This window comes from Trachemys scripta, chromosome 2 (assembly GCF_013100865.1).
Source record: "Trachemys scripta elegans isolate TJP31775 chromosome 2, CAS_Tse_1.0, whole genome shotgun sequence".
Taxonomy (NCBI): domain Eukaryota; kingdom Metazoa; phylum Chordata; order Testudines; family Emydidae; genus Trachemys; species Trachemys scripta.
Window position 1 is genome coordinate 81,186,280 of NC_048299.1, and position 26,189 is coordinate 81,212,468.

Here is a 26,189-nt window from a genome sequence, read left to right on the forward strand (position 1 = left end):
TTTTTTGTCCCATCAGGCACTGGGATCTTAACCCACAATCCCAATGGGCGCGGGAGACTGCGGGAACTATGGGATAGCTATGGATTTGCTACCCACAGTGCAACGGTGCAGAAATCGACGCTAGCCCCGGTACTTGGACGCACACCACCGAATTACTGTGCTAGTGTGGCCGCACTCATTTCGACTTTATACAACCTGTTTCTCAAATCCGAATTATCTAAATTCGGATTAATCCCGTAGTGTAGACATACCCTCAGTCAGGGATTTTCAAACTCCTGTTTTTTTATAGTGCAAACAACACTGTAAGAGAGATTGTCTTATGTACCAATATTTCTCCAATGCATGAATACACATGCTATCTTCTCTCCAATTCCTGATCATCTAACAACCCTTTGGCAACTACACCAACAGTTTACACAGAAAGGCAATGTCAGGAAAGTATTTATTTTTAGCTGTCTGTGAATACAGCAATTGCAATCTCCATGGAATACTGAAGTTCCAAGAGTCAAGCTGCAGCCATTCATCCCATGAAACATGGAAGCTCTGCTGGGCATGCAAGGAGTTCCTTGAGACACAGCTACTTCCCTCAGAATTTGAGCTTCCATAAAAATAACTCTCCACAGTCTATATTGTTAACTAAATCAGTAAAGTACTTACTTAATGGTAAAACTAGAAGTAAGCAGGAATTTTCACAGGGGAACAGTTTGTAAAATCCGTTTGAAGTTTACGCATCTTAGCCAAGTTTTATTAGTGGTGAAAAAAAGAAATCCACTCAGTCTTCCTCCCCACCCTCCCATTAACTGAAAACCCACACAAGCCACATCCAAGTTTTCTTTTGTCAGTGTGAAAAGTTACCATTAAGTCCATTAATCAAAATTTGCTTGCCTGGCTACCTGCAAAGTTTCTGATTGATTTTATATATAAACACACACACACACACACCAGCAACAGAGTTCCTGGGACTTACCTCAGACATCCTCCAACCTGAAAGGCAGCAGCCCCACCCACCTGAGGCTAGTCCAAGGAAAGCATATGGAAAAGAACAGTAATGGTAGTGAAGAAGATTATGCGACCCCTTACACACCGACTTCCATGGGTGCTTCAGGGCTCAAGCACCCACCGAAAAAATAATAGGGGGTGCTCAGCACCTGCAAAGCTGGATTAATATTTTGTGGGCTGCAGTGCCTGGACCATGGCCCCGTCAACCTCTTTTTCTGCTCGGCCTCTTCCCTCCAAGGCCCCACCCCTGCTTGGCCTCTGCACCTTGAGGCCCCGCCCACTGCTTGCACGGGGGAGGGGAGAGGAGTGAGCAGAGAGCCACACCCACTGGCAAAAACAAAAGTCAGCACCTGTGCGTGACCCCACATCCCACTGTAAATGTGCTCCTGTGGCACAGGTAAGAAAAGTACTTTAAGAAGGTACCTATCAGTCATCCCTGAACTAGTAGCAACCGCTACACACTCAGGGAATACCTCTGCAGCCCTACTTTCCTTTCTTTGCAAGAACACATGCCCCATAGAGCCACCAATGGACACTAGCACTCCAAGCATCCTGTGTAGCCTTCCGCTAAGTGAGGGAAAAGGGAAGGATGGGAGCCACAAACAAGAAAGCAGTGAAAACAAATAACACGCAGAGAAATTTTAAAAAGATGAGTAGGGAAAAAGAACGGGGAAGAAAGAGAAAATAGCAGGATAAAAACACAATTTTGCCAGGACACCGCATGAGGAGAGGTATGAAGGAGCCACCCATCTGCCAGTCCATCACACAAAGGAAGATCCATCAGAAAAAACAATGACCTATTGTACAGAATAATAGAGAGAAGATAAAGGATCTCAAAGGATCAGGAAAGAGAAAGCATTTGAAATAGCAGGAAACGAACAAAAAGGTTTAAAGGAAAGAAAGAGAGCAGAAAAGTGAGAGAGAATCAGAGGGGAACATATAAGAAACTCTGGAGATCGTGAGCCATAGAGGCAGCACACACTACTACACCTAGGTTGGTAGTCAAGGTTAGGATACAGAGGAAAAGAAGAGCAATCAGACCAACTGTTGACACTGTGTAGATTCATTTAACAATTTGGGATTACTGTTATTGCAATTTATAACCAAATTTAAAAGTAACTATTCATATACCTTGAAGCAACATCTCCAGGAGCCACCCAGCAAATACTCTACTAATCGCTCTTTTTTGGTATGGCAGGAGTCATTGGCTACTGGCTTAGATTAATAAAAGAGCAGCAGTCCAAGAGCTCTAGAAATACTAATATGTTTTTGTAACTCACTAAATAAAGATGGACTCAACCCCCAAGGAGACAGTCTGGACCCATCAAACAAATCCCCTTTCTCATCCACTCACCCACACTCACTCATCCATCCCCCTCACAGGGCTCTTTAGAAAACAGACAAGCTGTATGGTGTCAGATGGGAGGGAGTAAGTTCCAAACACGCAGGCACTCCCCACCTGCTCATGAACATATACGTGGGCTAGTGTGTCATAATTTATCTCAACTGCCAAGTTGTAATACAAGGAGAGAAGCAGTTTAAGATACAGAATCCAAATCATAAAAAGCTTTGTAGATTAGATTAGGCATAGCAAGTAGAGCGCTATATAACTTGTTTCAGTTTGAAGTGGAGCATTTGTCAGCTCAGCTACATATTTGCAGCGCTCCTGGATTCTCTAGGGTGTCGTCAGCTATAATCAAAAAGAGGTTGCCTTGTACACTTAGCTTGCCTACCTCTCCCTCGTTGTTCTGGTTTAAGACTGCTCCCAAAAGTCAATAGTTACTTACGTTTGAATAGCATCAAGCCCTGCCATCTTCATCTTCAACAGACGGTCTTTCCAATAGTACCGGGGCACACGGGAGTAATGAATGCTGCCCGAGATGTAGCGGAATGGTTTCCCATCCTTGAGGAAGTAGTTCTTGTCATAATCGATCCCAAAACTCCTCTGGGATGCATTCTGTGTATCAAGAAGATTACAAGGTGTGAACTTCAACCTCCATGAAAAGGACAACAGTTTTCTGTTAAAATATCCTGCTTATTAAACTCTTCAGTACACTAGGTCTCTGGGATGTTTCAAAGCACGACCTGCAGTGATATTATATTGACAATGCAAGGTCCCGTCCACCCCACCCTTGCTAAAAAAGAGTCCACCTTCACCTAGTAGGCCACGCCTGTCAGGGCACATGTGCTGCAGAGATCAGGAATGGGAGGGGATTGGGCAATCCTGGGTCTTCATTTCTGGGGCGCATTTTTGGACTGCTTGCCTCATTTGGTGCAATTTGATCTACTCCAAAAAGATAAGATGTTGCTCTTCAGTGGGACATGATTTTAAGACCTTTCAGTGGTAAGTCAAGTACTATTTCAAGGGACTGCTTCAGCGGCTGATAAACCCTCCCACTCCTCCTCTTCCAGTTGGCAGCAGAATTTTAAATATGAAGCTCCCCAGAGTTGCTTCCAGCACATGCCAAATGAGCTGAGCTAAGCAAGAGCAAAGGAACCACAGCAGACTTGTAGGCCAAGCAGTGATGGCAATATTTAATGCTGCATTGAAGTGGCTTGGTTCTCCACTGCCTTTCACCTTAGATAGTCTTTCGTCTGCATCAAGCAGATGTAAAGCATCATCACTCTGTGCTGGTAGCATCACTTTGCACAGGTCTACCGGACTACACAAGGTAGAGGACAGTGAGAGTCAGGAACAAGGAACCTGAACTGATTCAGAGACTTCTAAAGACTCATTCAACACATCAAGTCACTGATCAATTCATTCACACTTTGGAAAGGGAATGAATTGCAATGACCCTTCTCCTGCTAAATTTCACATTGAAAACTAAAAGGTGCAACCAGCCCTGAGTACTGACACAGACATGTCACAAACTCCATGTGCAACAGAATGTTATCTGAAAGGTTTAAGAGCTTAGTTCCTAATAAGTGGGGGGGCTGTTCAGTTGCCCATGCTCTTAAATTTCCATTTGTCTCTAAATTAAACAATGTAATCGATTTTCAGGAGGGGTGAAGGAAGGAGAATTGTTCAGACACATGGCCAAAAAAGAGACAGCAAACTTCTGCCAAATAAGATATATTATCTATGAAGTTAAAAAGACAAAGCAATGTATATTGCAACCAAACCCCTACCTTATAATCTAAGACAGTGATTCCCAAACTGGGATTTGTGAACCCTTGGTGGTTCACAAAATGTATCAGGGGGTTTTCCGAAAAAAATTCTGTAATGGCGGACAGAGGGACCCCAGGCCCTGTGGGGCGCTGGGGCCGGCAGCTCCAACCCCATGACCACGACTACATGGCAGAAGTTTAAGCTTTGTTGTAGTCGTGCATTGTTTGCCTAGACTGCTCAAGGTCCGAATGCTTGTGGGAGGAACTTCTTAAATACCTTCATGCTGTTTCATGATGAAACATGTAGGAGGCTTAATCGAAGGGATATGAGCTACAAGAGTGAAATCTTAGAAGAGTATTGCCGTTTTCATAATGTAATAAAATTAATAATAATGAAATAATAAATAGTGTGTAATAAGCGTGTCATAAATCATTTGTTTATTTCAAGATCACTGCTTCTATAATTTAGAACTCAGGTAAGGGAGAAAATCCCTGGAAATATTCATTTTTAGGAGGGAATTCGCAAGGTTTGATATTTTCGTGAAAGGGGTTCACGAGTTGTTAAAGTTTGGGAACCACTGATCTAAGACAATTACCAATAAATTTACACTAGCACTCCATGTAATACTGGGTACTTCTGTAGCCTCTTTCAGCTGAGGATCTCAAAGTAATTCATAAGCAGTGAGCTTAGCCTCATCACACCCTTGTATGATTAATATCTCCATCTAGCAGATGGAAAAACTAGAACAGAGAGTTAAGGGTCAGATTCTGATATCTTAACTCCATAAATATAGGTTCACTCCTCAAGGGCTTCCATTGACTTTAGTGAGGTGCTACCCAGGATCAGTACGGGTACTAGAATCTGACCTTAAGTGACTTGGCAAAGACTGATTACACAGGAAGTCATTGACAGAGCCAGGAACAAAATCCAGATTGTTCTACAATCCTACTTCTGTGCTTTGAAAGGGACACTGCACTTTACATTTTGTAATTTTGAGGGGGGGGGGGGGAAATCAATTAAAAGTATTTTTAAAACTATCAACCCTTTCACTTTGCCTCCTCACAGTGTCTGAAACCCTGCAGTGCTGGGAACCTGAAAGAGAAACAGACTGCATACACAAAAATGATACTGACTTTATTTTCATTCTCTAAACAGAGAGAAGAGAGTAACAAACTGACCAATGAATTGGACTTTTATAATTTTCACTTTTAATAATCTAAGCTGTTAGCACCACGATACAGATATTTGTTTACAACATTTTACTTTTGAATTAACAGTACACTTTAACCACTAGACAGATGCTTTCCTGTTCCCACGTACACCCATTTCCTTGTTTCAACCAGATTTCTTGCATGCCGGTATTGTTTTCAGGTCATTCACCTTCAAACATGACCTTTCCACATTTCCGCGCGCACACACACACACAATCATCTTTATGTAGCATCAGGTGGTAGGTCAGAAGTCAAAACACAAAATGGACAAAGCAGCAGCATACTTGTCCAATTGAAACAGACCTTTTAAATTGAGTGAATTTAATGCAGCTGAAAGGCAATGGCCTACTTTAATTCTGGAAGGGTGGGCCCAAGTCAACACAGGACAAAACATTCACACCCTCAACTGAGGGAGGGGCCACAGACCCCAGAAAATAGATTCAGTGGAAAAACAAATGGTAAATCAGGAAAGCTGGGGGATGAAATTAAAAACAAGGATACTGGATGCGGGGCACCAAGTAGCGAACCCTGAACACCACCAAGTGCTCCGCAAAGAAGTCAGTGGAAACCACCCAGAGGAATTCTACCCAGATGTGAGAGACAATTAGTGAACAGTAGGCCCCACAGCAACAGAAAACCTCCCCACTGAGCATCCACCTCCCGGCCAGATGGATGGCCAGATGGATGGCCATCCCAGCCAATGCCAGGAGAAGGTGAATGCGGGGGTCCCATGACTTTGTGTGGCTACGGACAAGGAATCCACAGAAGAAAAGATGTGGGGAAGTGCAGCCAGCACCTCAGCAGGTGGTTTTGCAGGAGGTGGAACAAGGGTCTGGTGCAGGTTGGCATGTGCCAAGGTTGTCCCTGCGCTGCAAAACAGGGCAATTGCCCCTGAGGACTTCACAAAAACAGTGTCAACACCATTGCTTGACATCTGTGATAACTAAAATGCATTTGGTGTGGATATCTGATGGATTCTTAACCTTTGCAGTCTTCTCAAGTTACTGCTGTCTTCTCCTCGTTGGCATTTGGCTCTAGAGTTCCTCAACAAGCAAACTCTCTCCAATCAAGAGCAGTACCAATTTCTTTTTAACTGTAGTTTGTGTTTTAAAATTCTCTACTGCAGCTATCAGGAAATGAGGGACCATATTGCCTAAATAAAAAATTCCTAAAGTGTAGCTTGAGAGAAGATTTTAGCCAGAATTGAAGGAAAGAAGAAGGAAAAGGGAGTTGGGGGGTAGGGGAAGGGAAGAGAGACAGCATCAAATGAAATCTAGTACGCTGGAGGAGGAGAAGAAAGGGAATGAGTTAAATAAGTACACTCAATAGGCAGGAGTAACCTGGAAACATAGAGCTGCTGAGAGACTATGGTGATGGAAGCACTAGAGAAAGAAACCCAGGAACTGGGCCAGTTCTAGGATCCCATTATTGGGGGTGCAAGTAGTTACTTTGGGACCCATGCATGTCACTATTTAAAAAAAACAACCTTCCACGCTAGACAGTGGGTGGGATAATAACAGCTAATTAAATGTGTATTTGCAATGCAACATGACAGCCAAAGGAGCCAATGCGATTTTAGGCTGTCTACACAAACAGCATGTCACAGACCAAAAAGGTAACAGTTAACATGGCTCTGGTATGACAGCACCTGGAGTATGTTCAGGGCTGGGCACAATATTACTAGAAAGAAAAAAGAGCCTCGCCACCCTTAAAGTTAAGGTGGATGAAGGTAGAGTGTGAATTTACAGTACAATAGCTCTTCCTAAATCACTCCAGAAAAAGAGTGCTCACAAATGGAATTAAGAGTGCTTCATTCCCATTTCGTTTAACTAACTTTGAAAGTTAATCAGGAACAACTCCATGTTGTAGATGAGCTGAAGTGTAACAGAGTAACAAAGACAAAGTGGAAGGAGCTCAGAGGAGCAACAAGAACTCTCAGAATGCTAGAGGGAAAGATTGAGAGGAACACACATAGTTCAAGAGTACCACTTAGGGATAGGGAAATGTGATAAGAGTGCAAACTCCAAGGGTGGGGGAGGTATTTAGTGAGGTGCAGTTAGGATAAAAGGGTGCAAATAAGGAAAACCTAAAATGAACTTGAGGAAAAACATCCTGGCAGCACTTCAGAACAAGGCCATGTCTACACTACAAACTGTGGTTGATGAAAGTTACCTTGATGTACAGCCACTGAAGTTTGTATATCGCTGGCACAGGTGCACACTTTGCTGCTTGTGTTGCTGCTGCGCGTACTCACCAGAAGTGAGTGTGTTGATGTAAAGTGTGGTGCACTATGGGTAGTTATTTCAGTGTGACACACACTGCCATCCAGTGCAATGCCTTTTGGGAAATTTTCACAATATGTTGTGGGATAGAAGTGACTCACTCAGGGATCTCTGGGAGCTAGGGAGTCAAGTTTCCAGCATGCGAGACAAAAGGGGAATAAGCTGCTGCTAGGGTGGAGGACGGACATGAAGCAGCTGACTGCTGAGTTTGAACAGCCAGATTCAAGGGCTATTACAAGAGCTCAACATGGCGCTATGGAGTGAAGGAGGCTTTGACAGAGCCCTTTAGCAGTCAGCCACAGTAGTGTTCTGTGATGTAGTGTTCTCTGGGCCTGGAACTTCAGGTGCTGCTCAGAATTGTGTAGTGCTTGCTATATATTCATAAATATGACTGGGTGTTTTCCTGGAGCTATGAATACTTGAATACTATGGTGCTTGCTGTACATTTACAAGGACTGTTTGCTTTGAATACCGCTATGCATTCTGCAATATTTGTTGTGAACTAATAAAGATCATTTGATTCTCGAAAAACATTTATTAAGTGGGAAAAACCGTACAAAAAAGTCAATGTACAAAAACCCCCACAAGCCATGCAATACAAACATGTAACATAACGAGGTGAAAACAAATGTTTACTTCCTTTCTAATTTTATGTCCGTTTGAATGCACAAATGTAGTCCATTGTGGTCGTGGTCCTCATAGGTCAGTGTATGTGAAGCTAGGATTTTCTTTTCTACCCCACCTCCCTCCTTCCCCACATGGAATGATAGAGGCAACGATCCGCCCCATGATGCCATGTGGTATGTTGTGGGGTGTAGGAACAGTGACCATGAAGTTCTCCAAATAGTGCAAAGGATGGAGAATCCAAGATTTTGGGACCTGCAGGACAACCAGCAGCATTTGAATCTGCTGTCTGAGAAGACCAATTATGTCCTAACGCATTTCCCACTCCTTATCCTGCTTGGACTCCTGGGCCTTTTTCCCTGTCCTCTCTGTCTTTCTCCATGCTGTTGGTCGTACGGCTCTCCGAGCCCTTTGTTCATGGTCCAATGCAGCACTGGCTGACAGGATCTTGTAGAATACGTCTTCCTCAGTCCTCCTCTTTCTCCTCCTCCTCAGGATCAGGCGTTCTGCAGGTGTGGAGGGGGAACTCCTCAAGGCGGCCATCCTAGAAGGTGCTGATAAAACAGACAGATGTACCATTGGATTTACAGACACAAGGGAAAGGGAAAGATAAGTTTCAAAACTCCCTTCCCTTATTCCCATAAACATTTTTAAAAAAGACATGCTTATTGGCCCTTCTGCTTTGGAGCAACTCAGCACAGCACCACTCTCCAATCCCAGACATGGTGAGTACGGCGTGCCGGGGTGGGGGATGTTCCGTCGTATGAAGCTATATAATTTTGGTCCCTATTCCATAAGTAGTATAGGGCACTGAGCACTGGCACTATTTTCCACAGGCAGTGGTGCTTTAAGCTGATGTCTCACTCTGGAAGGTATCAAAGGCACAGAGAGCACAGCTACTACTGGCTTCCTGAAGCAACCCAGACCCATATGTTGCTAGCCTGTTTACTGCAATGGTGCCAGCTAAAATCATCACGGAATGGCATGGGGAAATGTCCTGCCATGGAGGAAGAAATAAGGCTGCCATCCCTAGCAATCATTGGGAAAGGACTGCAGAGTACCTCCATGAAAGTTTCATCAAGATCTCTCAGGAGGATAAAAGAGACATCCCTACGCACAATACAAAGATGCTGCACATGTCATTACCCTGTAGGGTTAGGCTGGGGACAAGTAGATAACTCTACCTATGTTTTTTGTACCGCTACTGCCTCTTGTATGAGCAAATGAAAAGTCGATACCTGTCTCTTGTTAACTTGGGGTTGGGCCAGGTTCCATCTTTAAATTTAAAGAACGTACAGAAAAATGCATGTACACACTTAACCGAATTCCCTTCCCCTTCATCAGGCTCATCAACGCTCACCTGGTGGCACTGGCTAAACTGTGTCAGAGTCTCACACAGGTCCTGGCTTGCTGCATGACTGGAATCCCCTGCTGTGTCTCCCCCACACTCCTTCCTCCTCTCTGTACATGTCTCTGTCTTGGGCTCCTCGGAGGTATCCACAGTGGTCTGCAGGGTGCTGGTGGGGTCTCCGCCAAGTATGCCATGCAGTAACTTGTAGAAGCAGCAGGTCTGAGGCGCAGCACCAGATCTATTGTGGCGCTCCCTGGCCTTGTGGCATCCTGTGAAGTTCCTTCACTTTCATGCGGCACAATCTCTTCTCCCCACAGGCCCAGGAGATCCAAAGCACCTGTCTACTCCAGCCTGGAGCACATCTAATACCTCTCTGTCTGTGTGGGGCCAGCACAGTTGGCTGGGCAGTTGCACACAAGAAGGGAGAGCTGCTAAGTGCGTTTACCAACATCTGGACTCAGCAAAAGGCATCTCAACATGTGAGGGGGAGGGAGGATGTTGAAAGGTGGGGGCAGCTTCTGGTCTCTGTGACCGCTAGGCAGTGGAGTTTAAAATTGTAACCAGAGTGGTCACTGTTGCAGAGAATGGGACATTGTGGGACAGATGCTGAAAGTCTGTTAGAGTTGACACAGGTCATGCAGTATCGACACTCGCACTGCATTGACCTCAGTAGGACAACCATGGTTCCACACCATTTGGGGAGGTGGTTTGACTGTGTTGACATAACAAGGCACTTACATCATAAGAATGGCCCTACTGGGAAAGACCAAAGGTCCATCTAGTCCAATATCCTGTCTTCTGACAGTGGCCAGTGCCAGGTGCCCCAGAGGGAATGAACAGAACAGGTAATCATCAAGCGATCCATCCCCTGTCGCTCATTCCCAGCTTCTAGCAAACAGAAGCTAGGGACACCATTCCTGCCCATCCTGGCTAAAAGCCATTGATGGACCGATCCTCCATGAATTTATCTGGTTCTTCTTTGAACCCAGTTATGGTCTTGGCCTTCACAACATCCTCTGGCAAGGAGTTCCACAGGTTGACTGTGCATTGTGTCAAGAAATACTTCCTTTTGTTTGTTTTAAACCTGCTGCCTATTAATTTCATTTGGTGAGCCCTAGTTCTTGTATTACACTGGCTGGAGACAAATTGGAGTGTAGACTCATGCACAAATAATGTGACACAAGGTAACTTATGTCAACCTAACTTTGCAGTTTAGACCAGGCTTTAGAACAGCCTCCCAAGGGAAGTAGCTGAAGCCCCATCACTTATGGGAGATTTAAAACTAGACAGGCTAAAGTGATCCTGTATTGACCGGGAACTGGAACGGACGATCAAATAGGTCTTTTCCCCCCCCCCCCCCCAATCTAACGCCTATAAATCAAAAACCCATCCATAGGATGTGAACAGAATCTGGTCCAATAAGAGATATTACCTCACCCACCTCATCTCCCTCTAAAGCAAGACTACAGACAAGGAGGCAATGAATAGCTGGGTAATGGAAGCTATTTAAGCCCTGATCCTGTAAACATTTAAGCACATGCTTAACCTTATTCACGTGAGCTGTTCCATAGAAGTCAAAGGAACTACTTGCATGAGTTAACACACATGCTAAAGTGTTTTCAGGATCAGGGCCTTAGACAGCTGAAGTGTAAAGCAGCGGATCACCAAGTATTTTAGAACAAAAATAACTCAAAAGCCTGGAGTCTTATCCTAGGAGTTACTTTTCTATAAACAGTCCCCCTCCTAGCTGTACTACCTCCCAACTACTGAATCTCAAGCCATCAGAGAATGCCCAAGTAAGTGCCAGATTGATGATTTTTATTTTAAGTCTGAGTGGAATGATGTAGCTGTTCATTTGCAATCTCCACCTCAAGTCACAGAGATCCTTACACTGTGTTTCCATTCATAGACAGTGGATGTTCCATGGGGAAAACATTCATAAGCACCACCACCAATAAACAGAAGGTGTTGCACATTCTGGTCATGCCTCAAATGCAAGTTCAGTGCCACTGCTGGAGCAACAGTTTCAGAATTACCATCATCATTAAACTAGGGCTTAGACCCTGGGCACAATAACAGTGTTTCACTATCCTATTAATAAAATTACAAACAAACAACAGCAAACAACTATGTTAAAAGAACATTAAGGTTCTAAAGTCAATCACGAAAAAACTAGAAAGTGCCAGAACTAAGGTTGCTCCTTATCTATGCAACCTTAATTCGACCCTTGTGCATACACGTGATGATACAGTCTTCAATTACAGGACCACAGAGTGGATAAAAATCATTTTTTTAAAAACATTAAAATAGTTTTTAAAATGGGATTTTTTGATAAAAACTTTTTAAGGAAAAAACCTATCTAAAGGTAGTTTAATTAAGATATATTATAGCTCAAAGGTATCTCATCATGGAACAGGGATTATAAATTCTAATTCTATAGTATGAGACAATATATTCATATAATGTTTAAGAAAAGTTTTGTAAATGAGTTTTAATAGTTCATGGATTAGGGACCCAATCTTATGGGGTTCCATAGACTTCGTATAGATTTAGGTTAATCTTTCTATCTACCCAATGGAACTCAGTGCTCAGTCTAGAAGATACCATCAGACTTGCTTAGTTTTGCAGTTCTCAAACTGTGGATTTCTGTCTCCAGAGGTAACATGCTTGTTAACAGCAAACATGGTTTTAAATAAATAGATAAATATATATAGAGAAGTGAGAAATAACAGATCTCAACTCTATTGTCCCTCTGCAAATTTCTGTACACAGAGTCAATCCCTTACCTCTCTCTAAAAGTGCAGAGTTTCAAAAAGTTCAATAAATAGAAGATTGTTGGGGGTGGAACAGATCTGGACAAGGAGAAGTCTGGAGATAAATGTGAGAAGTGAGGGACATATGCTTGTTTTGTTAAAATATTATATGTTTGCTGTTGAAGAAAAAAATCCAAAATACTTAATGTTGTTTTAGTTAAAACAATTTAAATGTCTGTCTGGTGATGTTCTCCTCCTAATACAGCCTGGCAAGAAAATCCTCCAAATATTAATGATTAACCTGTTGAATTGGAGATATTTATGAAGTCATTGAGAGGTGAACTATCTGCTTCAATTACCTTTGGTAAATGAAATAACCAAACAATCATTCATTTTCTGATATAGCTGTAAAACTAATCTGAAAAGTTCTCAAAATAAATCACTGTTTAAAAACGTATAGTCTGTAGTTTCTAAAAATGAAACCTACATCTATCTGAGTTGTGAAAAATATGTATTAAGATAACAACCAACAAGAATGCACTTTTATGTAGAAAACCATGCTTAAATCGAGTCTTCCTGACTGATGATTTAAATCAATTTGATTTAAATCAAATCCAACCTGCAGGATCATATAATATTTTTCCACAGGACTACTGCCTCATTTAACAGTTTTTTGTTTGTACTTTAAACTTTTAAAAAACACAAAAATTCGATCGTACAGAACCATACTGACCACCACCCCCATTTTATCTGCAGGGTTGGGACTTTCAGAGTCACAAACAGACCTCGATTACTTGAGCTAATGGATTAATTGGTACTAGTAGAAAGCTGTTATTTTCTATGTGGTCCTACCACTAGATGGGTTGGAGACACATTCTACCAGTAGATTTCACAGCCTGCTACATAGCAAAGGAATGTTGAAACTCTGAAATAATGGGGGTCCAATTTCAGGTTCTTTAGGAAGTAGCGCTCTAAACCCTTCTGCCCCAATCCTCCCCCCCACCCCCAGCTGATTCACCTGTCTCCTCCCCCACTGCAATCCCCTCATCCCCTGCTAGGGTGACCAGATGTCCCGATTTTATAGGGACAGTCCCGTTTTTTGCGTCTTTTTCTTACATAGGCTCCTATTACCTCCCACCCAGTGTCCTGATTTTTCACATTTGCTGTCTGGTCACCCTATCCCCTGCCTCCTGTCCCCTCCTTGCTCCCCTGCCTGCCACAGGGAACCTTCCCCACACCCTGTTCTTCACTCCTCTTCATGAGTCAGAGGCTCTCTCTCTCTCTCTCTCTCTTCCTCCCTGCTTAAGCGCCAAGCAAGGGGAGCACTGAGCAGACAGGAGAGGCAGTCTCTCTGCTCTCAGTTCTGATGCCTGGTATCACAGTTTAAGAGCTGCTCAGATCCTGGGGTGGAGCATCATATTCAGTGTGGATGGAATCGTCAGAGAATTTAACAGACAAACTCACAGGTCTCTACTGAGCACGTGCAAACAAAAGGCACATTGCTGGCACCAGGGTAATGCCCCTGTCAAAATTTCAAGACCCTGTTCCACAGCATGAACTTGCAAGAGCTTCTCAGTTGAACAGTCATACAATTTTTTTAAACATGTGTAAAACATTTTCCCCAACCTCATTCCCGGACATGTTTGAGCTAAAGTTTTCTCAAAAAATTCAGCCTGAGGCACATCAAAGCAGTGTCAGGCAATCTTAACTATTGGTGGCACCACCCATGCCATGTGGAATTAATTGCAATCAAGTCTGGTGTGCTTAATGGGGACCCACTACTTAGGTCAGGCCTGCACAACATGCGGCCCGGGTGGGCTCACTGTGCAGCCTGCGGGGGGTGAGCAGGCAAGCAGCGGGTGAGGGAGGGGGGCTGAGGAGGCGAGCGGGCGGGCAGTGGCGGGGGGTGAGTAGGCAAGCCGGGGGGCTGAGGAGGCGAGCATTGACGAGGGTGAGTAGGTGAGCCGGGGGAGGAGGGGGCTGAGGAGGCAGGCGGGCAATGGTGGGGGGCAGGTGAGCCGGCGACTGAGGAGGCGAGTGGGCAGGCAGTGGCAGGGGGGCAGGTGAGCCAGCGGCGGGGGTGGGGGGCTGAGGAGGCGAGCGGTGAGTTGGTGGCTGACCTGTTCTACTGATCTCGTCTGGCTCCAATCCCCTCTCCAAGGGTTGCAGCTGTCTGGAGGTGCCTGCCTTCCACGCCTTCCTCATTCATTCAACAGGGCAATTGATTACAAAGTGGGGGGAAGATCTTATTCTACTTCTAGCAAAAAGAGTGTTCTTTTACCTTAATTATACTACCTTAGGGGCCCGCTATAACATATTACCAAGGTTCAATAACGCTGTTTCGATGAGGCAGCGCTAGGGAAGGAGGGTTTGTTTCTGCGGGGCGGGCGGTGCTGGGGGGGCGGGGGTTGTTTCGGGGGGGGGCTGGGCAGCATTGGGGGGGTGTTTTGGCAGCACTGGGGGGTTGTTTCAGGGGGGCTGGGTGGCACGGGGGGGTGTTGGGTGGCGCTGGGGAGGGGTTTGGTGGCGCTGGAGTGGGGTTCGGCCCTCAGCTGTTTTCTTTGGAGTAATATGGCCCTCGCTGCTTTACGAGTTGTGCAGGCCTGACTTAGGTACTGATCCTATAGTCTTTACATAGGCATAGCTCCCATTTAAGTCCATGGAATTTTTCCTGCAGGATATGGCCCCTACCATATGAATAAACATGTCCATGTTTATCTGCCTCTCCTACTGTTCTGTTTAACTCTCGGAGGTGTGGTAAGAGGATGCAGCCATCTTTTTTATGACCATCATACAACATATGATCCAACTCCAGGCACAACACATTAGATCCCCTCCTTAACAACAGACAGACTCCCCCTCAGCCTGTCCTCAGCACCACCACCACTCAAATATAAAACCCAACTAAGAACCACTCATACATTCTGCTCTCCCTCCCCTTCATCTTTAATATTCCTCATCTCCATCCCTGCAATCACATTATATGACTCATCTCCCCAGCCTAACACTGGACTCACTGTTCCCAGCCTGGATGTATTAAACACAGGTTTAATACACTGAAATTTCCTTTTCACTTGCACTCAGGAATATAAAAAAAATCAAATTAAATGATCATTACAAAAGACACTTGTCTCCACCTGTGAACAATATTAACTTTTTATTAATTGCTTGGAACAGTAACAGTCTTAGCATTCAATGCATTCATTATATCAGTACTATGATTTATAAATATGCATATTGATTCTCCAATGTATATGGTTTATTTTCACAAAAAGTGATCATAGGATTTGGGTATGGCTGCAATGGCACTCCGAGTAGCCTTTTCAATAATTTTGCATTCTAGTAGAAAATAAATCAAGAACAACAAAAATATTTAATTAAACCCCCAAGAAATAGTCACAATTAAAGACAACAAAAATAGATGAAAAAATGGTCAAAATATTCACAGAACAATTTAAAAATCACCTGCTTATTTGTGGTAGGAGTCAATTCTCCATACTGATTTTTGTGCACATTTGTGTTTTCTTGGAAAGGGCAAGAGAGGAATAGAGAAACTGACATTTCCGTGCTCACTGAGAAGCAGACACTGAAGCAAACCACAGTGCCCACCTCCCATGGAAGGTAATTAACTAGACAATTAGCTGCATAACATAGCAATAATCCTCAAATAATTTAATGATTAGAAAAGATGTGGCCAAGAGAGAATGCTTTGCACTACCAAGTGGGAGACATGGATTTTAACTCAGGTCTTTCACTGACATCACTGGGGGCTATCTACACAACTCACGCTGGTCAGGTAGCAGCAATACTAAGTCAACCAGGGAAAGAGCAGTCAGAGAAACATAAGGCATACACACACAAAGTGTATGAAATGTATGGGGGTCAAGTTATGTTTTGGGATCCTCAAATGAAAGGTGCTCCATAAATACAAAACATTTTGTGAAAGTGCAGGGTATTATCACTGTTTTAGACATTGGGAAACTGGGGAGAAGTGGTCCAGTGGTTAGGGGGTTAGCTTGGGACTTGGATTCAGTTCCCCATCTCTGCCACAAGTTTCCTCTGTCTCTGTTCCTCATCTGCTAGAATGTCTCTACTCTCACAGGGTTGATGTGAAGAAGATTGTGAGGTGTTTCAGATACCCCAATAACGGGGGCCATCTGAGTTAGAGGCACAGGAAGATTTAATAAAGATGTTGATTTGCCCAGAGCCAATTGTCAAGAACAAGAGGGTGCACAGTTTTGGTGGGTGGGAACAGAGTAGAGAAACAGCTAGACAGTGTTTATATGAGGAGAGAGAATCCTGTATCAGGTTAAAGAGTTAAAGGGACACTGCCAGATTAAAAAATTAAAAATCCCATAGCCATAATTACTAATAGTATCTCAGATTAGTACACCTGGGGAAAGAGTGAAAAAAGAGTCTTATTTATTTTTGCACTTCAGTCAGCTTGGACAGCAAGTACAAATTAATTCCACTTCAATTTTTGATTCTCATGCCCTAGAACAATCTGATTTAATTTATATTAAAAACCCAAACAATTATTAATTTAGCTATATTAAATTGCACTAAGAAACATACCAGACTGAAGTACGGATTCAAACGCTAGATAGTGCTCTTTAAAGAGATGCACAAAAAGAAGGCCATCTTTTTTCAAAGCAGAACAATTAGAGGTCAGGGCACTAGAAAGTCTATACACAAACAGAAGTTACAGTAGAACTTCAGTTATGAACACCAAAGTTATGAACTGACCAGTCAACCACACACCTCATTTTGGAACCGGAACTACACAAGCAGGCAGCAGCAGAGACAAAACATAAAAATAAAAAGCAACTACCATATGTACTGTGTTAAATGTAAACTACTAAAAAAATAAAAATAAAGGGAAAGTTTAAAAAAAAGATTTGACAAGGTAAGGAAACGGTTTCTGTGCTTGTTTCATTTAACACATGTTAAAAACAGCATTTTTCTTCTGCATAGTATTAAAAGTTGTATTAAGTCAATGTTCAGTTGTAAATTTTTGAAAGAACAACCATAACGTTTTGTTCAGAGTTAGGAACATTTCAGAGTTTGAACAACCTCCATTCCCGAGGTTTTCATAACTCGGAGGTTCTACTGTACTTGCTATCTAATCTAGTTCTGGTCAAGGGAAAATATTAATTTACAATCTAAGTACCTTTTCTTTTGAGTCACAGCTACGTTGTTTTTAAGTTCTCTCTCCCCAGTTGCTGGGTAAAAAATACCTACACAAAACAAAAAGGAGAAACTAACTATATACAATGGAAAGAAGCTAACTAAACCTACCCAAATAATACAACTGGGAAAAAACGTTTTCCCACTCCAATTCTTTCAATTGTAGATTTTAAGGCTAACTCTACACTAGAGACCTGCAGCAGTACAGCTGTGCACTGTAAGCTGTGCCACTGTAAGGTCTCCCATGTAGCCGCTCTATGTCGACGGGAGAGAGCTCTCCCATCATCTTAATTAAACCACCCCTAACAAGCAGCGGTAGCTACGTCAGCAGAAGAGCATCTCCCACCGACATAGAGCTGTCCACACCGGCGCTTCTGTCGGTGAAACTTATGTTGGTCGGGGGTATTTTTTTCTACACCCCTGGCTGACAAAAGTTTTACCGACAAAAGGGCTAGCGTAAACATAGTGTAAGTGTTGCTCATACCAACAGTAAAGTACTGAACACTCACACTGAAGTGGGAGTTTTAAGTTGACAATGTCCCTTTATAATACCTTTATTAGATACTCACTGGATGACTGGTTACATTTAGGCAAAACAAGGAAGCTATTTCCACCCTTCCCCACTATAAAAGTCTCTCCAATTCTTATGATTTAGGTTTTTATGTAGATTTTAAAGGAGCAGATGCATAGGGCCTAAGGTTGCCAACCCTCCAGGATTGTCCTGGAGTCTCCAGGAATTAAAAATGAATCTTTAATTAAAGATTATGTCATGTGATGAAACCTCCAGGAATACGTCCAACCAAAATTGGCGAACCCTAGCATGGGCACCTTACTTTACTGGTCATTTTGCAGAAGCACCTACAGGCCCCAACTGAGATAAAGGCCCCTCATAAAAAATTTAAACAGAATCCTTGCTATCACCTGCAAATACCCCATTCATTTCCCATAGGAGGAGGACTCAATTAGACCTCAATGAAGACTTTCTAGAGTACTCTGCAAAATTTGCATCCACAGTTTCACCACACTTCTCAGTAGGTGAACTGTACATCATGAGCTAGGTGGCACTCCATCAGATGCCAAACAAGTGAAAAATGGACTGTGAACTAATGACCGATTACAGATATTAAACATACACAGTAAGCACACTTAAAACCAAACACTGATCTCATGGTGATATCTTTAAAATGCAACATATCAATAGCACAAATAATAAATCAATCAGATGAGTTCATCACTTCCACTCATCTGCGATAGGTGTTTGATAAGCTTACTATGTGGCAAAAGAAGTAGTGCTTTCTGCACAAAGAGCAGAATCAGACTTACAGAACCAAGTCCATCACTTCTAACTTCAGTGACTTCCCCGGAGTTACATCAGGGACGGACTTGGCTTGGGGACTTGTGACTCAGAGGAGACAGAATTTGTAAGTTGGCAGACCATTCAGGGAGACCGCAGGATGATCTCCGTTATTTCAGCTCTGCTGCCCAGCCTCATTGGAATTCCATAATACATAGTCCCCGGGCTGACATATACGAAAGTGCTCTGTCCAACTTTATACAAGCCAACAAAGAAGGGATTCAGCAAATAGGCACCAGCATTCAGAGGGAATATTTGCCCACCATGAGTGTGGCCAGAAAGGACCAAATTTATGTCTGGCCGATCTTGGAGAGCCCATTTTGCAGCCAGTGGTTGATGAGCCAGAAGTACTATTGCATGATCAGTACTGCAGTCAACTAGGGCTTTTTTTAAATCCATGCCATGCCCAGAATAGTGCAACACCTGAGCCTCAATATCATCAACCCCAGCCAGACAGAACCAATCATTGCTGCTCCTTGGAGAAGAGATCTTCACATTCTCATTGTGGAGTGGATGAATGTTAAATGACTTCAGTAATTCAAACCAGCTGTTGACATCAGAAGTATAATACTCATGGTTTCCAGTGACAAAAAAATTTCCCAATGGGGAATTAAGCTCACTAAGAGGTTCGACAGCAGGTCGGATGGCCATCACTTCAGAATCTGACAGATCACCTACAATCACAGTGATATTGGGTTTTAAAGCTTTGACCATCTGCACAACCATTGCAAGTTTAGTCTTCCCTACAGTGGGTCCCAGATGAATATCTGATAGCAACACCACCTTCAGGCTGTCCATGGACGAAGGCAGTTTGTGAAGAGGAATCACCACTGAGGTCACTGCAGGAGGCTGGGAAGCATTCAACAACCCAACAGCAGTCAGTGCAACTGTCACCATAACAGCCAAAACAGGTTTCATGACAGCTTTACTACTCTTATTTATACCACTTGTCTTAGCACCTCTGCTAACCAAGAGTTTATAAACTTGCTCTACAGAGCCCAGAGTGAAGAGAAAGAAAATAAGGATTATATAGGCTCCTAGACATGTGTAAGAAGCTAAGGAAAAGAAATAGGGCTCTTCTGCAACAAGAAACAGCAATGTAAAAAAGCTAGAGTGTGCCAAACCTAGAAACATTAGCACAGCTATTTTCCATGGCATGAAACAATAGGAGTTAGCAGCTGAAAGCCTGTAGAATGTGGTCACTATACATCTCCAGATGTAAAGAGAACCTATGAGCATCAGCGCATTAACAAACAATGCCATCTGTAATCTCCGCAGCCACCTCTGTGTGCCAAACTCAAGTTGCTCTGCCAGGAAGGTCCGGGATATCATCATGGAGAAGAAGACAACTCCAGCAGCCCCTGCAGCCTTTGCTTCAAGCGGCAATTGCTTGAAGGAAATCATCTCTACCGACAGTCCCTGCACCTTCCTGTTTTATATGAGTTTCCAGTAGGTTAGAATGTGGTTGTGAAGGGACTTCTTGGTCAACTTGGCCTGCAACCAGGAACCAGCATCAGCTTTTTGATATTAAGACATACAATCCCCCCTGCCCAGTCTAGGAAACAGAGAGAGGTATTATTTGGCACCCACCGCCCAGGACACCAAGGTCAGTGGAGAGACTACTATCACCGTCAAGGATAGCTATAGAAGGTTTATTAACTTAGAATAAAAATTATCTAGAACTCTGACAACCCAGTCCTGATCTCCATAGTCTCCCAGCGATAAGTTATCACAAAAACCTGTGAATGCTAAACTAGTAATAAGAATTCTTCTCACAATTTTGGGATATTGTCTCACAAATCATATAGTGATGATTACTTTCCAATAACTAATAAAATATTACCAGACCCTGCTTACTCCGTCGAAGAAACACAGCTATAGTTAACACTTTGCACTCACTACCTAATCTGCTTCCCTCGCACAACACCATTTCCATTCCAACACTACACCATTACATGATAGTAGGTGACCCTGGTACATAAGGTTGCGGTCTCAAGAACCCAACAAAAAAATCATTGACCTATGATGGTGTCTACATTCACCTCAGAATAATGACATAGCCATCAATTATTCAATTCCAGCCTTCATCCATTCAGGATCACTGGAGAACAAACAAAGCATGCAAACCACTTCCCACATCTCACCCCTTATTTCTGCTCTTCAGAGGAACCATAGGGGGAAAAAATGAGACATGCACATGCACAAAAATCCCTTTAAGGCAGCCTGGTAAAGTTGTCGTGAACATTTGCCAGCCCAGGCCGAAAAATATACAGGCCTGCACTTCTCAAGATGATAGTTTACTCATTATGGTAAGCAGAATTTTGAAAGCTAGTTTAAAGGAATATTATATATTTAGTGTATATATCTTCAGTCCCTTCCACACCTGCATATTCTAGGCCAGGATTCATGGAGACTCTCAATCTGAGTTTTGGTCTGGGAGCTAAAGAACCATTGAGGCCTAGACCAGTGGTTCTCAAACTTTTGTACTGGTGACCCCTTTCACATAGCAAGCCTCTGAATTATAAATGCTGGAGGCAAAGTGGGGTTTGGGGTGGAGGCTGACAGCTCATGACCCCTCATGTAATAACCTCGCAACCCCCTGAAGGGTCCCAACCCCCAGTTTGAGAACCCCTGAGCTAGACCATCCTTGTCTATACCCTGCAGCCTCAATAAACCCCTTTTATATGCATTCTGACATCATTCTGTCTCTTCCCCCACCCACCTTTTATTTTTAAGCCAAGAGGCCACGATACTGATTTAAAATTTAAACCTGTTTGCTTTTTCAAAATAATTAAAAAGACCAGGTACTGTGTTACAAGCTACTGTCAGTTTAAACCAAAACACCCCATGGAGTTACTCTGCTTTTTACTGTGTGTTAACATTCTTTAGAATATGTATACAACATTAAAACAGATGAGTATTAAAATAATGCTAAGGGTTTACTTCAAATGCACAAACCTAGAGGAAATGCTGCATTAGAACTCCCACAGTACTCTTCACTCAGGCCTTAAGCCTAAATATTGCAACTCATATAGGCCTTTAGCAAGACTGTAACACTGGATGCAATCTGATGCAAATCTATATAGAAAGAGCAAGTAGCATGATAAAGCACATTAAAAATGGCAGAGAAAAGACAGATACACTTCCCTGTTCTCAACCCACACTAGTAAATTAATGTTTTCTACCTGATGCGTTGTCTGATGGTGCCAGAGCCCTGACAAATGCAGAACAGCATAAAAACAAATTCAACCAAGACAATTAAAGACCTAAAGTCATCTAATGTAGAACTTGTCAAGATAGATTCTGAATAATAAAGGCTAAAAATAGGCCTATCAAGAGGCAGGGGGCTTTTTTAATGACAATTCATGGCTTTCAGGATATCCTGGATTTTCTCGCTATTGTGGATGAGAGTCCAGAAAGCAAAGAGCAAAACTAAGGCCTTGTCTACACTGGCAAGTTACTATGAAGTGAAGCAGCTTTCTGCAGTGTAACTCCCGAGGTGTAAACACGCCACTTTGCATGCAGAAAGTCCTCAGTTGCAGCGCTGCAAAAAAACCCACCTTGACGAGAATTGTAAGCCTTAAAGCTCAGAGGCTCCAGTGCTGTATTAGCAATGTAAACACATTACAGCACACAAAGCAATCGATTGGCCTCCGGAAGCGTTGTGGCCGCTCTGTTCATTGTTTTGAACTCCGCTGGAGACCTGCGCCCTTCCTGAGCTGGGGAAGGAGGCGGAGGCTGATATCGGGGGTTTCTCCCTGCCTCAAGACTGGTTGCTTCCTGACGCTGTCTGCTGACACACTCTCCCCCACCTCTGTACACACACACCCTCCCTATCAAACACTCTGCCCACCCCCTCTTCAGTTGAAAAGCAACTGGTAATGCAGAGGATGTCCATGGAACAATGGGATCTGGAAACCTGCATCATGTGACGCTGTGCCTGCCCCATGAGGCATTGCAAACCCTTCCCAAAGCACCCCATGGGCCAGTTGCACAGTGGAATAGCTACCACAATGCACTGCTCTCTTTGCAGTTGCAAGAGCTGCTAATGTGGATGCGCTCCACCATCACAAGGAGCACAGGGTGGACACGCAACAGCAGTTTCATACCAGCCCTTTAATAAAAATGGGCTAACTTGTTGTGCAGAAACTTGCCAGTGAGACATACCCTAAGCGTCTCACTAAGCCAGGTAGTACAAAATCTGTTTGCTGTAAGAACAAAAATGGTAAACATGGCCTCAAAAAAAGTCAGAATCAAAGCTCCATAACCAAACGGGGAGGAAAGTGGGCAGGATTCTACTAAGAAAGGTAACAGTATTTAAGGATATGTCTTCACTAGCAATGCTAAACCACTGCCGCAGCAGCACTTTAACATGGCTGTGTAGTCACGGCACCCAGTGCTGAGGGAAAAAAAAAAAAAAAAAAAAAAAAAAAAAGCCACTCCCATGAGGGGAGTAGCTCCCAGCACTGGTGCACTTTCTACATTGCCACTTTCCAGCACTAAAACTTGCAGTGCTCAGTGGGGTGTTTTTTCACACCCCTGAGCAAGAAAGTTGCAGCGCTGTAAAGTGGCAGTGTAGACAAGGCCTACGTAACCTGCATCTGTCCCATCCACCAACCAAGTTGAATAAAGGAGCAGTAGGCTCCTGCAATCTCCTCAGGCATCAGGTCCTTATTGGAGAGTTGGAGAGCCCCTTGGCACATTAGCACAGCTTGAGAAGTGGGAAGAGACAGACACACCTGTCCGCGAAAAATACAGCTGAAAACACAGACGTGGTTGCCCTGGACTACCCTGCTCCACACGCTTTGCACCCTCTACCCAGCCCACCAGGTATAACATTGAATCTGTGCTCAGAGGACAGTGCAGACAGTATGAGTGCTTGCCATGCATCCAACTCATGCACCCCACCTCCTGGGAGTCAGCCCTGAGAAGGGAATGAGGGAAGACAACTGTACCGAAGCCCCAGTTCACCCCCCATCCCCGCCTCCATTATTTGCAATGGGTGTAAATAAAATGAAATGGGAGAGGATGGGGACCCAAATTCCTCTCCAGTGGGTGCTTTCCCCCGCGCACATGATGCCTGCACAGTCCCTGACGCCCTTAAGGGAGCTCAGGGCCCGCACGGATCCCTCCACCTTCCCCAGCGCAAGAGGACGCCGCAGGCCATTCCCCACTTCCGCATGAGCCCAGCCAGGGACGGGAGCCCCCAGCAAGGCAGATCTCCGAGCTCGCTCCCCGGAGAAACACTTACAGCTGCGCCGAGCCCCACGGGAAGCAGCGCTACCAGCCCGGCCGCTCGGAGCAGAAGGCGAAGCATGGCCGGCCCGAGCTGCAGGAGACGCCGCCCGATATGATCGCAGCACCCGCCTGACCCACGTCTCATGACTCTGCGGAGTCAGCTGATGTCCTTACAGCTTCCCCGCCGCGCACACAGCGCAGGACTTCAACGCCCCGGCCCGCACGCACCTCCCAGGATTTTCCGATAGGACCGCCCTCGCCTCCGGCCTAGGGAGAACTGCAGCTACTTATCGCAGGGAGATGAAGGCGGGAGTAGCACACAGAACCACGTTTCAAACAAAGGCCTCGCTTCCCGTCCCATAACAGGTATTGCTAAAGGCTAAAGCCCTCCCTTTCCAGCCAAGAAAGAAAGCAAAAGTAAACAGAAATAAAGAAAAGACTAATTAATTTTAAACACTGACATTAAACGTACAACAGCCGGTAAACCCAGATCATCTCCAGCCTAAGTGTAAAACAGAGCAACAAGGCGACAATTCCATGTTCTGGAATAGTTCTAGCCAGTCTCCCGTCCAAATACTAAACAGGCCTGATAGTAGTTTGCTTCTCAGCATCAAATGCACCACACGGCACCTAAGCCTCCACTCTATCCCCACACAATATACCATTGCCCCCGCCCGCCACCCCACGCACTCAAGAGCACCGGCCGGTGAAAAAAAGAAACGCGCCTCCGCCTCAGGGCGATCAGCCCAGAGGCGACCAGCAGCCAACTTCCCACTTGCTGGCCCCGCGCCGAGGCTGGGACTGCTCCAGGCCCGCAGGCAGCCTTCCCGGGCAAAAGGGCCACCTTAGGGCAGCAGCTGCCTCTCCCTCCTCCCACCTTTAAAGGGCCAGCTGCCAAGGAGGCGTGCTGCCAAAGGGCTTCCCTAAAGCAGCCACCCCCAAAAGGCCCGGGCTGCGCCTTGCGGCTTTCCTTTCTCCCAGCGGCGGAGCTGAAGCGGCTGGCCTCGCACCCCTCCCTCGCCACACCAACGCTCCCTCCCCACACGACGATCCGCAGACCCTGTAGAACTGATGAATTAAATTGTTTTTAATTCATAGAATCATAGAATATCAGAGTTGGAAGGGACCTCAAGAGGTCATCTAGTCCAACCCCCTGCTCAAAGCAGGACCAATTCCCAGCTAAATCATCCCAGCCAAGGCTTTGTCAAGCCGGGCCTCAAAAACCTCCAAGGAAGGAGACTCCACCACCTCCCTAGGTAACGCATTCCAGTGTTTCACCACCCTCCTAGTGAAATAGTTTTTCCTGATATCCAACCTGGACCTCCCCCACTGCAACTTGAGACCATTGCTCCTTGTTCTGTCATCTGCCACCACTGAGAACAGCCGAGCTCCATCCTCTTTGGAACCCCCCTTCAGGTAGTTGAAGGCTGCTATCAAATCCCCCCTCATTCTTACCTTAAGGAGACTAAACAATCCCAGTTCTCTCAGCCTCTCCTCATAAGTCATGTGCTCCAGACCCCTAATCATTTTTGTTGCCCTCCGCTGGACTCTTTCCAATTTTTCCACATCCTTCTTGTAGTGTGGGGCCCAAAACTGGACACAGTATTCCAGATGAGGCCTCACCAATGTCGAATAAAGGGGAACGATCACGTTCCTCGATCTGCTGGCAATGCCCCTACTTATACAGCCCAAAATGCCGTTAGCCTTCTTGGCAACAAGAGCACACTGTTGACTCATATCCAGCTTCTCGTCCACTGTGACCCCTAGGTCCTTTTCAGCAGAACTGCTACCTAGCCATTCGGTCCCTAGTCTGTAGCAGTGCATGGGATTCTTCCGTCCTAAGTGCAGGACTCTGCACTTGTCCTTGTTGAACCTCATCAGGTTTTTTTCTGCCCAATCCTCTAATTTGTCTAGGTCCCTCTGTATCCGATCCCTACCCTCTAGTGTATCTACCACGCCTCCTAGTTTAGTGTCATCTGCAAACTTGCTGAGAGTGCAGTCCACACCATCCTCCAGATCATTAATAAAGATATTAAACAAAACCGGCCCCAGGACCGACCCTTGGGGCACTCCACTTG

The 26,189-nt window shown here is 44.5% G+C and overlaps 2 protein-coding genes and 1 long non-coding RNA gene across 3 annotated transcripts in view; all 3 read right to left on the reverse strand.

Annotated features, from left to right (window-relative positions):
• Positions 1-24,287, reverse strand: part of GLB1 (galactosidase beta 1) — an 86,521-nt gene extending 62,234 nt beyond the window's left edge. Inside the window, exons 1-2 of the mRNA XM_034761022.1 lie at positions 24,125-24,287; positions 2,787-2,956 (exon numbers count right to left, since the gene is read on the reverse strand). Coding sequence (XP_034616913.1) covers positions 2,787-2,956; positions 24,125-24,256 — 302 coding nt within the window. The 5' untranslated portion in view covers positions 24,257-24,287. The remainder of the gene's footprint in view (positions 1-2,786; positions 2,957-24,124) is intronic.
• On the reverse strand, positions 5,297-10,419 carry LOC117872520. Its single transcript, XR_004644503.1, has 2 exons — positions 9,589-10,419; positions 5,297-8,782 (listed from the first exon to the last, which is right to left on the reverse strand). It is a non-coding gene; the product is annotated as an uncharacterized LOC117872520 (long non-coding RNA).
• TMPPE (transmembrane protein with metallophosphoesterase domain) lies at positions 17,932-24,245 on the reverse strand. The gene is made up of 2 exons (XM_034761023.1): positions 24,125-24,245; positions 17,932-20,367 (listed from the first exon to the last, which is right to left on the reverse strand). Exon 2 carries the CDS (start codon positions 20,275-20,277, stop codon positions 18,958-18,960), a length of 1,320 nt encoding a protein of 439 aa, XP_034616914.1. The 5' UTR covers positions 20,278-20,367; positions 24,125-24,245; the 3' UTR covers positions 17,932-18,957.
• Positions 24,288-26,189: the final 1,902 nt, after the last annotated feature.